The sequence below is a fragment of the Sorghum bicolor genome, chromosome 2, assembly GCF_000003195.3.
Source record: "Sorghum bicolor cultivar BTx623 chromosome 2, Sorghum_bicolor_NCBIv3, whole genome shotgun sequence".
Taxonomy (NCBI): Eukaryota; Viridiplantae; Streptophyta; class Magnoliopsida; order Poales; family Poaceae; genus Sorghum; species Sorghum bicolor.
Genome location: NC_012871.2, coordinates 73,633,960 through 73,649,040, shown reverse-complemented (window position 1 = coordinate 73,649,040; position 15,081 = coordinate 73,633,960). Strand labels below are relative to the sequence as shown.

Below are 15,081 nucleotides of genomic sequence, written 5' to 3'. Positions count from 1 at the left end.
GGGGACTATCCTCCCTAGATTCAGGTCCAAGTTGTCCACCGAATTTTGAGCTGACTACATAGTCCCTTAGAGTTATCCTAAATCAAACTATTTTAAATTTAACTAAATTTATAGAAGAGTACCGATATTTATGACACTAAATTAGTATCACTAGGTACATCATCAAATATATTTCTATAATATACTTATTTGGTGTCACAGATGATGTTATTCTTTCTTATAAAGTTTGTTAAGCACTTAAATTTAAGATAATTTGACTTATAATGATTTTAGAAGTTGTTTTATTTTAGGACAGATGATTCATACTGAGATAGAGGGAGTACACTTTATATCTTCGAAGTAACGGGGAAGACAGTGCAAACTCCTTCCTTGCAACAATGGCCTACTCCTACAATTTTAGCACATTACCCTATTCCATTCCAAATGACCTAGCTAAAGCCCATGGGAAAGGTAGGTACGTAGTATTATGCCACAACACTAGCACTGAGGCTTATAGCTCCATGCACAGCAAAGATGTAATTTGGGTACCAGAATTCTCAGTAACAGAGATGCTGGTACAAATTGCTCATTGAGGTGACATCCGAACTTCAGTATCGGTTCTTTTTGGCTTCACCTTACTCTGTGAAAGAGATAAACAGGTATCGTTAAGTTCACGGCAGACTTAAGAGCTGAACTCTGATTTCAAAATACTGAGGAAGTGCTACAGTCAATATCTGGACAAAACTACCTTAACTATTCGTTGTTTAAGTTTTTTTTTAAAAAAAAAAACAATTTGTTGTTTACAACTATGCCTCAGATATCCTCAACACCATATATAACATAAAAAACAAATTTACATATTTTCCGAGAGCATTTTGCATTGTACATTTAAGTTGGTGTTTTACTCATCATAGTTTCCACTCTGTATCAGCTGAAAAATTGAAGAGCACATTAACTTTGTCAATTTTTTTCTTCTACGGTTCTAATGGTCACTTTCTTTTATCTTTACTTTTGGCTTCTAGCATGTATCTTCATTTGATTGTTCTATGTTTATCAGTGAATATGTAAGGTACAGAATCATAAGAACTCAAATACTTCAATGTATCCACTGATCTTCCTAAGGTTGGGAAAAAGATACAACCATTACCTTGTACGCGAGACTCAAATCCACAAGTGCCAAGGTGTTTAGCAAGCTTCTCTCCATACTGCTTCTGCCAGCCTTGTGTCCCCTTGGCCTCATCTGTTGTCCATACAACTGCACTTGCTTCCTTATAATCAACGGTAGCAGAAGTAACCTCCGGCTGCAAAAATGTCCAATTATAAGTGAAAGCAAATTAAAAGGTAACACCAGAAGAAATAAAAAAAGAAAACTTGTCATATTTAATCAGGTCAGTACAGACCGATGCAGATGCAAATATAGGAAACAATCCACAAACAGATAAATAGCTCAGCTAAAAGCAAAAAGTGCCCTGGAAATAAAAGTTTTCCTATATGAGCATAACTGTTATGGTCGGCAAGCAGTACAGGCGCAGGAGTCGTGGCTGATCCTGCCTCCTGTAAGCCTGGTCGGTTTAGGAGTTTAGTTAGTTATAGAATCCTATATGTTAGGATCTATTTATATTTAGTATTATCTTTATTTGGTTAAATCAGCATGAGTTTGTTAGGATTGCTTGTATAAGTATTGGACTCTGTTAATGAGAAGGATTCAGCCTGGGATTGAGATACTTGTATCTCCCTTGGGCGCCCAGCCCTCGTCTCCTACCCCTCGACAGCCATTGTCTTACAGCTAAAACCCTAGGCGCCGAGCACGGCGCCGCCAACAGGTCGTCGAGCCTTCAAGCCTAGGCCACCAGTACATCACCGGTAATAATCTCAGAAGTGCTAGCGCTAACAATCTGGTATCAGTGTTCATGGCATCTGGGACCTCCGCCGCCGGCGCTGCAGCCACCAGCGGCTCTCCAACGCCGCCGGTTTCATCGCTGGGTGCCCCAGCGTTCTCCGTTCCTCCATCAGCCCCGACGTCCACCACCGGGCCTCCTGCACAACCTTCCCTCTCTGAAGCTTTGGCGTCCCTAGCTGCGGGGCAGCAACAGATGACTCTTCTGTTCCAAGGCATGCAGCGCCAGATGGCTGAAGTCTGCATGCGATTGACGGCCGTGGAGGGTGGCACGAGGCAGCCGCTGCAACCGGCCCTGTCGTACTCGTCCCCTCTGCTACTACCATACGGGATGCCGGGCTATGGCGGGATCCCTGCGCAGCCGCCGACGGGCTCCGAGATCCTGTCTGCACCAGCGCTCTCGGCTCCACTGCTGCCCACGACTACCCAGGGCCTCTCCGACTCCGCAGCAACAACGTCAACCGTCTCTATCGGCGCACCAGCAATGCCGGGCTTGCCGATCCATCAGATCCCCTTCCCCCACTCGCCGTCCCCCGTGCCAACACTGTCGTCCATCCTGCATGGTCCTATCTATTCGTCATCCACGACGGTGCACGAAGCTCCACGGCAACCTCAGAGTTCCCACCAGATTGAGGGAGACAGTGAGAGCCATGGTGTGCCAAAATTCCACAAGCTGTCTTTCCCCCTCTATGATGGCAAGGAGGATCCTCTCGGGTGGCTGAATCGCTGCGAATCGTTCTTTCGCAGCCAGCTAACAAGGGAAGCAGATAAGGTCTGGCTCGCCTCCTTTCATATGACAGGCGATGCCCAACAATGGTACTTCATCTTGGAGCGCGACCATGGTCGCCCTGCCTGGCCGGCGTTCCGCTTGCTGTGCCAGCAGCGCTTTGGACCGGCCCTCTCCACCAACCACCTCGCCGATCTTGCCCGTCTGCCATTTACAAACAACGTCGACACCTACATGTCTGCGTTCCAGGCGCGTCTAGCCCATGCAGGACGCCTGGATCCCCTCCAACAGGCGCAATTGTTCACTGGAGGCCTTCCTGAACACATTCGTGTGGACGTTGAACTTCACGAACCACAAGACCTCCATCGCGCAATGCGGTTGGCACGGGCGTATGAGCGTCGCAATGCTCCCAAGGTGCTCGCATTGCCAGGACCACCTCCGCGCCCAGCGCGCCGCCCGCCGTCGGGACAGTCAACCACTGCGTCATCCTCAGCTGCGTCTTCAGCACAGAACACAACACGGCCCTTCCGCTATCTGACCCCGGCAGACATGGCTGATCGCCGCAAGCAGGGGTTGTGTTACAACTGCGATGAGCCTTACGTCCAAGGCCATAAGTGCGCGCGTCTGTTCTTCCTCGAAGCAGCCGACTACATCGTGGAAGAGCCCCCGGAATCCGATGATGAGGCACCAGCAGCAACAAAGGCGTCCACCACACCCACCATCTCCTTGGCGGCCATTGCGGGCATTCGCATGGAAGACACCATGCAGATTTATGTGCAGGTGGGCAGCGAGCAGTGCGTCGCCCTCATCGACTCCGGCTCTACTCATAACTTCATAAGCGGCGCTGTGGCCCAACGAGTGGGCATTCAGTTCGCACCTTGCCCCGGCACTGGGGTTACCGTGGCCAACGGTGACCGCGTCGAGTGTCGCGGCCTGGCGCGCGACGTAGGAATCCGCATTGCTAATGAAGCCTTCGCCGTGGACTGTTACACAATTCCCCTGGATCGCTGGGACATGGTGCTGGGCGTCTCGTTTCTCCGCGGTCTGGGTCCGATCCTTTGGGACTTCGACGATTTGTGCATGGCGTTCACACGCGGCGGGCAGCGGGTGTTCTGGCGCGGCATCGGGTCCACGCGGTGGGATGTCCCGTCTACTCGGCTCCATGCAGTCCACTCCGACGCACCACTGCTGGACAGGCTGCTGGATTCCTTTGAGGATATCTTCGCCGAACCTCAAGGTCTGCCGCCGGCGCGCGCGTGTGACCACAGGATCCACCTCCTGCCGAACACAGCTCCGATAGCGGTCCGCCCATACCGCTATCCACAATTACAGAAGGACGAACTTGAGACCCAGTGCGCTGCTATGCTCCAGCAGGGCGTCATCCGGCCCAGTACGTCGGCTTTTTCCGCCCCAGTGCTGTTGGTGAAGAAACATGATGGCACCTGGCGCTTTTGCGTGGATTATCGGGCGCTGAATCAGCAGACCGTCAAGGATAAATTCCCCATCCCCGTCGTCGAAGAGTTATTGGATGAGTTGCAAGGTGCGAAATTTTTCACTAAGCTGGACCTTCGGTCAGGGTATCATCAAGTCCGTATGCATGCTGCAGACATTGAGAAGACGGCATTCAGGACACATGAGGGCCACTTTGAGTTCCTGGTGATGCCATTCGGGCTTACCAACGCCCCAGCCACGTTCCAGCACTTGATGAACACAGTGCTGCGCCCGTTCCTGCGGAAGTTTGTCCTGGTATTCTTCGACGATATCTTAATTTACAGCCCATCCTGGTCTGCTCATCTCCAGCACCTACATGCAGTACTCCTGGCCCTCCGGTCTCATCAATTACGGCTCAAACGTACCAAGTGTTCCTTTGCTCAGCCGACAGTAGCATACCTCGGGCATGTGATTTCTTCTACAGGGGTTGCCATGGATCAGGAGAAGGTGGACGCAGTCACTTCATGGCCCCAGCCCCGCTCAGTTCGCGGCCTGCGCGGTTTCCTCGGCCTCGCCGGCTATTATCGTCGGTTCATTCAGGGCTATGCTGCTATTGCTTCACCCCTCACTAAGCTCCTCAAGCGGGATGGTTTTATGTGGACAGAAGAGGCGTCTGCGGCATTTGCAGCACTCAAGCAAGCCCTCTCAATGGCGCCGGTGTTACAGCTGCCCAATTTTGACAAACCCTTCCTGATCGATTGTGATGCTTCTGGATCGGGCTTCGGCGCGGTGCTGCACCAAGGCGAAGGAGCTATTGCGTTCTTCAGCAGACCCTTTGCTGCCCGTCATCTCAAGTTGGCCGCGTATGAGCGTGAACTCATCGGCCTTGTGCACGCAGTTCGCCACTGGAGGCCGTATGTTTGGGGCCGCCACTTCACAGTCCGTACGGACCACTACGCCCTCAAATTCCTCCTGGATCAGCGCCTTTCAACAGTGCCACAGCACCAATGGGTCAGCAAATTGTTCGGCTATGATTTCAGCGTCGAGTTCCACCCGGGCCGGCTTAACGTGGTGGCGGATGCTCTCTCTCGCCGCGGCGACGAACTGTCTCCATCAGCAGGGGATGCCACTATTGCAGTGCTTAGTGGACCTTCGTTTGAACTCTACAACACCCTGCGCCGGGAGTTCCAGGAAGACTCGGCCTTGCGTACTTTCCGTGACAGGGTCGTTCAAGATCGTGGCGACCCATGGCGCGTGGTGGATGGATTGGTCCTGCGCGGCGCCCAGGTTTTTGTGCCATCGTCATCATCACTGGTGCCCGTTATACTGGAATTGGCTCACGCTGGGGGTCATGGCGGCATCCAGAAAACCTTGCAGCGACTGCGCCAACACTTTGTCATCGATCATGACCGCCAGTTGGTGCAGGATTATGTTCGTTCCTGTGTCACCTGTCAACGCAACAAGACGGAATCGCTGCATCCCGCCGGCCTACTGCAGCCGCTGGAAGTTCCTTCTCAGATCTGGTCGGACATTGCTATGGACTTCATCGAAGGCCTCCCTCGCGTGCATGGCAAGAGCGTCATTTTGACGGTGGTGGATCGTTTCTCCAAGCACGCCCATTTCATCGCGCTCAGTCACCCATACACGGCTGCATCTGTGGCCAAAGCCTTCTTCGAAGCTGTTGTACGCCTTCATGGGTTTCCAAATTCCATCGTGAGTGATCGCGATCCGGTGTTTACGGGACATGTTTGGAGAGATCTGTTCAAGCTGGCTGGCGTCAAGCTGCGCATGAGTACTGCATTTCATCCCCAAACAGATGGACAATCGGAGATTGTCAATAAGACTATTGCGATGTACCTGCGTTGTCTCACTGGGGATCGTCCTCGGGCGTGGGTGGACTGGCTGCCTTGGGCTGAGTATTGCTACAATACGTCTTATCACTCGGCTCTCAAAACTACTCCGTTTGAAGTTGTGTTTGGGCGCCCGCCTCCAGCCATCGTGCCCTACACAGCAGGGACGGCTACTACAGAAACAGTGGACACATTGCTCCGGGACCGGGATGAGTTTCTGCAGGATGTTCGTGCACGTCTTCTTCAAGCCCAGGAATATGCTCGCCGCCACTACAACAGCAAGCATCGTGCACTCGAGTTCCAGGTTGATGATTGGGTACTCCTGCGCATTCTTCATCGGCCGGCTCAATCCTTGGTGCCAGGGTCACGTGGTAAGCTCGGTCCTCGGTATGCAGGCCCTTTCCAGGTACTGGAGCGCATAGGCGAAGTGGCATATCGCCTTCGTCTACCTGAGGGTGCTCGCATCCATGATGTTTTCCATGTGGGCGTTCTGAAGCCTTTCCGTGGTACTCCGCCGACATCGTGGCCATCTCTGCCACCTCTTCGACATGGGCGTCTACTACTCCAGCCTGCACGCGTTCTTCGGGCTCAGTTGCGTCGTGGCATCTGGGTTGTCCTGGTCCAGTGGACTGGGCTCGATCCATCCGAAGCAACTTGGGAGCCGGTGGAGGATTTCAAGCAACGCTTCCCGGATTTCCAGCTCGAGGACGAGCTGTTTGTCGAGGCGGGGAGTGATGTTATGGTCGGCAAGCAGTACAGGCGCAGGAGTCGTGGCTGATCCTGCCTCCTGTAAGCCTGGTCGGTTTAGGAGTTTAGTTAGTTATAGAATCCTATATGTTAGGATCTATTTATATTTAGTATTATCTTTATTTGGTTAAATCAGCATGAGTTTGTTAGGATTGCTTGTATAAGTATTGGACTCTGTTAATGAGAAGGATTCAGCCTGGGATTGAGATACTTGTATCTCCCTTGGGCGCCCAGCCCTCGTCTCCTACCCCTCGACAGCCATTGTCTTACAGCTAAAACCCTAGGCGCCGAGCACGGCGCCGCCAACAGGTCGTCGAGCCTTCAAGCCTAGGCCACCAGTACATCACCGGTATAATCTCAGAAGTGCTAGCGCTAACAATAACACTAGTTTTGTATCATCTGCAACTGCATAAGCAAAACAAATACATGCAACATGGTATGTCTCTGTCTTGTTTGCATCCCTAAACATACAGATTTGCGAGTTGCAACTGGAAACAGTTTCATGTTGGTGCCTTGCCTGAATTATGCTAGCGCCTGACAGCAAGAGAAACAGTAACACTTGTCTCAGCTACATTTAGTAGTTAGCTACTTTGCTTTCACCGATTACTATCTGCTTTTAATCTGTCACACATTAGCACGTAAACCAACAATCATGCTCCTCATTTCACCTATAGGGTGTTTGGTTTGAGGAACCGCTCCATCCTAGTCCTAGATAAGATGGTGCATCATGAGTTGATTCCTCAAATTTGGTGGAATGGCTGCAATTTCTCATACTAGTATTAGCTATTGACTTATGAGGAATGAGGTGATGATGCTGATGCATCATCCTATTTTATTCCACAAACCAAACAAATAAAGTGAGGAATGAGTAAATGATGGACCAACTCATTCTTTAAACCAAACATCCCAAAGTCTTAGATAGGATAGGAACAAAGATAAGCATACTTGGCTCTCCAGGATCCGCTTCACGCTCGCGGCGCACCCGTCGCACATCATCCCCTGCAAACACCAAACAGGATCCAGGAAAGATCACGTCACATGGCACCAACCAACGAAATCGAACAACCGATTCGAGAAGATGACACGACGGGGAGGGGAGTTTCGAATTCGACTAGCGATTCGACTGAGGGATGCGTACCTGGACACTGAGCAGGATGGACTCGGATCCGGCGTCCGCCGTATCCCCGGAAGCCGCGGCCGCGGAGACCAAGGGACCAACGCCGGCATAATCGCGGCTCCGGCGCGAGAGCAAGACGAAGCCGCCGCTGCCGGAGCAGAAGGGGACGGAGGCGAGAAGGCGAGCCACCCTAGTGAAGGAGGCAGGGGAGAGGGGTTTGGAACGGGAGCCAGAGGTCGGAAGTGGTAACCTCGCGGTCATTAGCGCGGTAGACTCCATTGCTGGGTCGGATGATCTCTCGTTTCCCCTGCTCGAGAGTCGAGAGGGAAGAAGAAGAGCTTATCCGATTCACAGTCGTTCGACGCGATGGGGTGGACTGCCACGTCACCGATTGTTTGCTTGTCCCCGCTTGTCAGTGAGCTACATTTGTGTGGGCCCAGTATGTTAGTGAGCTAGTATAGTGATGAAGTTGCTCACGAAAGATATTCCATAGCACAAAAGAGTTCGAATATGTCTTAAACTGCAAGAGAACATCTGGTCTTTCGCCGTACAAAAAATCGAGATGCACATGATCGAGAAAACAAAGTAAGACTCACTACAGAAGAAGCATCAGGTAATCAGGGAATTAAGGACAGCAGTAACAGAACTGATATAACTGCTTAACAGTTAACAACACGTTTGTCAAGCCAGTGTATGTGCAGAGTTAGCACTCTTCTAGCACGCGCATCCACTCCCCGCCTGCTGCTGCGAGTTGGACTGGCTGGAAGTGGGCTTCAGGTTCACGTCCACCATGTCCTCAGACTTCGCCGACAGCGTCTCCATTCCCGGCAGGGCCGCGGCGATCTTGCGGAACAGCGGCTGCACATATGAGAAATAACTGATGAAGTGCATGCAATCTGCGCAGGGCACATCAAAAGTCTAAGCATTTATATCGTTGCCTCATTGGAGACAAATGGCGTGCTCGGCATCTAAATCTGACCTTGATGTTGAAGCCGGCTTTCGCGCTGGTTTCGATGAACATGACGTTCAGTTCTTTCGCCTTGCTCTCTCCTTCTTCTGTGGACACTTGTCTGCGCAGAACGAGACAGAACGATCACAAACTTGCAAGCTAGCAGTAGCACCATTTGTGTATTTCTCTGAATAAGCGTGCACAAACTTGAGAGTTCGAATCAATATGGTCACCTCTTGTCGACAAGATCAGTTTTGTTCCCAACAAGCACGATTATCACATCGCCACCTCTCTCGGTGCGGACTTCATCGATCCACTTTGAGGTGTTCAGGAAGGACTGTCTGTCTGCAGAGATAAACATTTCAGCGATTGTACCTATTCAGAGAAGGAAACTGAACAAGAACCAATGTCTATCTGCAATGGTAACGGAAATGGAGATGATGTCTTTTCCCCTTCATTAGAATTCAAATGTAACTGTACTTCACCGTAAAGTTGTTTGACTGTTATTTTGCTAAAATTAACTTTTGCTGATACTCTAACTCTCTAAGGTTGTAAAACTATAATGGACCATTTTGGGGCCAACAAAAGTAATAAAATTCAGGTGGGGAACAATTCCCCCCGTTGACCTTCAAAAAAAAATGTGGTTCACAATACATGGCATTGAGTATGGAACTGGAAAAGATCGGACAAGCTGGTCGCATACAACTATACAAGGTTTTTTAGTGACTTACTGGATACATCATAAACAACCACCGCAACGGAAGAGTCCCTGATGTAGCTTGGAATGAGGCTCCTAAATCTCTCCTGTCCTGCAGTATCCCTGACAGCGAGAACAAAGAAATGCTAACTGTTATTCAAGAAAACATAACGTGAACTAACAAAGCTGCCGAAACTCAAATTAGTCACGTGAATCACTCGAAACTTAGATGCGGTGACTTAAAGACAGACCAAATATTGAAGTACTTACCAGAGTTGTAAACGTACAGTGCGGTCTTCTAGATACATTGTTTTTGACAGAAAGTCAATGCCAATCGTTGCCTGGACCAAGTACACACGTTTAAGGACAAATGATGTAAGAAGCAAATTAACATACTACATACTGTCAAACAGAATCCAGTGCAATATCTATTCATCCAAAATATATGAAATGCGAACACGAAACTCCACTTTCGACAAAATGGATTATCTGGAATTCAGGAAGTAATCAAATTTGCAGACGTTTCTAGGCCTCTGTCTTCACCAGAAAACAGACCAACTATCCTGCAGCAAGCGTTTATAAAAAAAGGGAAAGAAACTCGGTCGGTGCGAGAAGACCACCCCACATTTCATTAGGAGGGAAAAAACAGCCTTCGCTCGATCAAGAAACCGCCCAGACCTTGACAATGCAGGCCCAATTTTGGTTTGCAGTGAGGTGGATTTTTTTTAATCCAGTCCCGAAATTCGTCCCCGTGGTGTCCCATTCGCTGCAGCATGTGCTTTCGTTGTTCACTCCGGCAATATTTTCTTTGGAGCTGACCCACACAGACGACAACCACTGGTAGAGTTTGAAGTTTGGAGTCGCCCCACTCCTACGCGACTAAACATCTTTAGGCATCACGTGAAGCTGGAGAAACACGATGGCACATGTGGCATTGCCTGGAATTTACGAAAGTATCGCCGTTCTCTTGTGACGGAAGAACTGTGGAAATGCTGAGGATCGGATCTGCCAACCAAGCTATCTTCTACATGCATGATGAGACAAATATTAGAATCAGACAGCAGCAAATTGAGGCTAATTCCCCGTGGTACCATAGCCGATCATGAGGGGCTATACATTCATCCAATTCATCATACGGTTACCATCCCACCGGATGAAATGAAAAAACATGTGCATTAACGGCATCGGCAGCGAAAGGACGCAATCGATGCAATTGCACTCACACGAATCATCAGCAAAAATCGATCGCGCGCACGGACGAGACGATGGATATATGGATACGATTTGCGGTAGCGGTTACCTGGTAGGTGGTGTCGAACTTGTCGTACATGAACCTGGTGATGATGCTGGTCTTGCCCACGGACTGGTCGCCGAGGAACACCAGCTTGTATTTGGCCAGCGCCGACACCACCGCCGGCGCCATCGCGCCCCCACGCCCCGCTGCGCCGCCTAGGCGATCGGATTCGGCTCCAATCCTCTCGATCCGGACGCCGGAGGAGGAGGGCCGCCCGATCCCGAGATCTCCCGCGCTGTTCTGGCGAGGCGAGGGCCGCGGAGGAAGTGGAACGCAGAGGCCAGGCCACCACGACGCGCGCACGTCAGTGCTCCGCGGGGACGGGAGAGAAAGGAAGGTGTTATTATCATATATACTCCTCCACATATACTACGTGCTGCTGCCGATTTGGATGGGCTGGGAGCCTGGGATAGATTGTGCTACTAGGTTCGGGAGTAACGGCCCGGCCCATTGTTTGAATTGATGTGATAACATCGACTTTAACAAAAAAATAATCGAGGGATGTAACAATTTGTTTACTGAATTTCTCAAAATATAACGATTTGAATATGAATGTTCCATGATTAAAATCATTCAGGTTTTTACGCAGAAAGGTCGTTGGTTAATATATAGACATTTCTTTCATGCAAGACAATGATACATAGATCTATTTACACTTCAGTCGCTTTTATGTTAAACGTCCAATACATAATTGCTTGAATTGGTACACACCTTTCAGTGATTTTTATTTTTACGGCCACTATTAGGCTATCTTTTTTTGTGTGAGGGCACTATTATGCTATCTAAATCAACAAACACCCTATAGTAAATTATAGATTAATGTGTAGTTTGGCACCATAACGATATAACCGGACTTTCGTGTTTATTATAAGTTGACGGATTTACTTACCAAAATGGCATACTTTAGTGACATGGTTCACTAGAGTAGCGGTGTCATCCTACCTATTTAAAATTTTATAATAGATCAAGAGTGATATGTTCTTGATTCCTTTAGTCACCAAGTTAATTTCCTCGACAAAAACTCATAACGAGCTTCTATTATCTAGAGGGAAACTTTGGATTGTTCTAGCTAGCTATTAGATAGTTTGATTAGTCTTTCACTCTCATACCCAAGTCAAGCAAGTTAATTGCATGCTTGTAGGTGTTGACTATGGGTCATGCAGTGAGACCATAGCACAAAACATAGATCTATACATGTTTGCATGTAGATGTTTGGTGATGAGGTAATATTACCATGTTCTGTTTAGTAGTAGATTGTATTTGTTTGTGCTCATATGTAGTTGTTTGGTGTGGTAAGAGTGTTTATGTATTTAGGTTGTGGGATGTTGCCTAATATGACTTTATTTCGAGGTATGTCTTTGGATGTTGGCCGTGGGGATGTAATGTTTGTTGGAGCCATAGGACCTCTATCGTCCTTATATTGTCTAAGGACAAGGTTACACGTGGATTTTTTTACTATAATATATTTCCTAAATCTTTTACGTTAATCTATTCCATATACAAAAACATATCTAGCTAAAACATTTTATTGTAGTACATGGTAGTTTAATCGAGTTCTACTCTATCTTTATGCGTCAGATCATGTTGTACTTGATGATACTCAGTGTTCGCATCATCGATAATGTCACTATCAATTTAAGTCTGTCAAAATTTCCTCTAGCACAATTCACTATCTTTCGGATCATGACAAGTGTGCTACCAACTCATTGTAGAAACTTAGTATTGGGCAGCCTTCCATATGTGAGAGACTCACTAGTTTGCCCTTCATTATGCATCTAAGGTTTGAGACATGCTAGGATAAATGTGTGTGCATGTATATATTTTTTAAACGAAAGAAACACATATCGTAGTTTTATCCATAAGATACTAAAGGAGGACGAAGTACATAGATTGTACTCTCTCGGTCCTAGTATATAAAGTGTAACTACTTCTTGTTCATGTCCCATAACTATAATATAACACGTGCTCTCTCACAAACATTAAAGAAGTAGTACTAGTGTTGAGAGATAGAATTAAATATGTTCTTGGCCTTTAAACCAGAAGTAGTTACGTCTTTATATACTGGAGCAAATGGAGTAATATTAGAATCAGGGTCGTGGTTAGATGTGTCATTGAAATATTACTCCCTGTATACTGTCTTTAGATTGGAAATACATTTTTGTTCTCGGATTATAAACATGTGGATGGTAAAAATGAGATGTGGAGAGGAGAGAGCCAAATGATGAAAGTTTAAAGGAAAAAATTTCCATTCTTTAATATTAAAATATAGATATAGAATAGACATGAAAACCCTTGATCTGGTTGACTTATTTTTTTAATCATAGATGGCTCGAGCCCCAAGCCCCACTAAACAAGTAAACAACCCAATTATATACTAAAATATTGGTCTTCCTAACATCATATTCTTTCATATGAAAAAAATCCTATTCTATTAAACAGGAAGCAGTCAGTATGGATGCACGTGCAATTTATGTGACCCACCCAGCAACCACATCACAGAAAGGTACAAAAATCCTGCTAATGGTAGCGATTACTGGTCCTTAATTTCGGAGGGCAAAACAGTCAATCAGCTGCGGGAGTTACGTCGCTATCTACGGTCCTCATCTGCGTTCTCGAGCGGCATCCTTACGGTTGACAATTTACGACCTTACCCACCAGCTTCCAATTGCGCAAAATCAAAGCACGAGTGCACGAACATGATTTCTTATCAAACGTTTTTGTTTACAAGTCTGTACTGTCTATTTTTCCTTTTGCAGTGAAATTGTAATATATATGGTGAGTTTTTACATTTTTTTTTCAAACACAAGATGTTCTAGTATACACTAGGCACGCTTGGCAAGGGTCATTGAGCAATAGAATATGAGACGTGTCGTCTTGTGATGCCTCATAAGGCATCTCTGGATATTATATATATATACAAGTGTTTTTTTTCCTACAATTTGGTCAGTTTGACCAGTCCGGCTGCTAACACTTGGATATATGTCAAACTAAGCTATTATTTTTTCAAGTTGTTTTTGATATGCATGTGAGCCAACTTCTGCGTAGTACGATTAGAGTATGTTTGGATCGGACACCTGATTTGAGACACCTGTCTCGTGCGTAACCGATTGACACGGTATCATCTGATATTGGTTTTCAGAATAACGATGCTAACTACTCCGTTGTACTATCTTCACCTACAAAATCATGCAACTAAAGGGTCTGTAAAAATCAAACTAAGTTATAATAATGGATAGTATTAATATTTTTATTTTTAACAAAGTTTATGATAAAAATATATTTCATAATTAATCTAATATACTTATTTTGTATCATGAATGCTATAAAAACTTAGTCAAAATTAAAATTGTTGGACTCATAAAAAGCAAAGAATTATAATTTTTTTTATATGGACGAAGGCTGTATTCCTAATGTTATCAATCACTAGATAATTGTCCGTGAGATATTTCGCATATAGCCAAGTCAAAATCAGACCATGATATTTTGGTTTTGCCAACGTTGATGTCCTTGTGCTCTGTCCTGGATTAGACAATGGTTACAATTCGGTGCATGCCGATAGGCTATGCAAATTAGCCAACTCACTAGGGATGTTCACGCGTGTAGTCCATGCATGAAGAAGTGTTATTTCTTATCTATGCTCCACGTGTATTTCTTATTTGCATGTCGAATTTTCGTTGGGTGATTTCCAATTTCTTATATATACCTATTGTTTTTCCACCGAGATAAAACCATTAATCTCGTATTTTGTTTCGGCGGCTCATTCACACATACAACACTGTAGATCCCTGTAGATGTAAAAAGAAAAAAAAGACTCCAACTCCAGCACATATGAGGCCTTGTTTAGTTTTAAAAAAATTTGCAAAAATTTTCAGATTCTCCATCACATCGAATCTTTAGACACATGCATATAGTATTAAATATATACGAAAATAAAAACTAATTGCACAGTTTGGTCAGAATTGACGAGACGAATCTTTTGAGCCTAGTTAGTTCATGGTTGAATAATATTTGTTAAATACAAACGAAAGTGTTACAGTGTTGATTTTGCAAAATTTTTTTTGAAAACAAGGAGGAGCCCGCGGGAGTTACACCAAACACACTCTAATTTAGTAGGGTGACAAGTGGAAGTAGCGGAGAAAAAACTACTAAAATTTTAATGCAATTTTAGTTGCATAAAATTGCCTGACATGTCATTTTTTGCTTCCTCGACCTCCACTTGTGTGGCTTTTTTTTTAAGTCGCGGGGCGTCTAAATCAAAACTATTTCACTGTGACAGATAATCATGTTCAACAATTGATTGATTACATTGCTATTACTATCCCAAGTGTTGAACCAAAAGCATCTTAGATGCAAAACAAATCACTATATGCATGAAAGTACTAGTGAATTTGGT

General features: G+C 46.4%; 2 protein-coding genes across 2 annotated transcripts; both read right to left on the bottom strand.

Annotated features, from left to right (window-relative positions):
- On the bottom strand, nucleotides 243-8,130 carry LOC8079216 (copper-transporting ATPase PAA1, chloroplastic). Its single transcript, XM_002460999.2, has 4 exons — nucleotides 7,770-8,130; nucleotides 7,577-7,630; nucleotides 1,127-1,280; nucleotides 243-619 (listed from the first exon to the last, which is right to left on the bottom strand). The coding sequence occupies exons 1-4, from the start codon at nucleotides 8,025-8,027 to the stop codon at nucleotides 615-617; spliced, it is 471 nt and encodes a 156-aa protein (XP_002461044.1). The 5' UTR covers nucleotides 8,028-8,130; the 3' UTR covers nucleotides 243-614.
- On the bottom strand, nucleotides 8,239-11,004 carry LOC8061565 (ras-related protein RABH1b). Its single transcript, XM_002460998.2, has 6 exons — nucleotides 10,695-11,004; nucleotides 9,665-9,735; nucleotides 9,429-9,517; nucleotides 8,931-9,042; nucleotides 8,728-8,818; nucleotides 8,239-8,606 (listed from the first exon to the last, which is right to left on the bottom strand). The coding sequence occupies exons 1-6, from the start codon at nucleotides 10,815-10,817 to the stop codon at nucleotides 8,463-8,465; spliced, it is 630 nt and encodes a 209-aa protein (XP_002461043.1). The 5' UTR covers nucleotides 10,818-11,004; the 3' UTR covers nucleotides 8,239-8,462.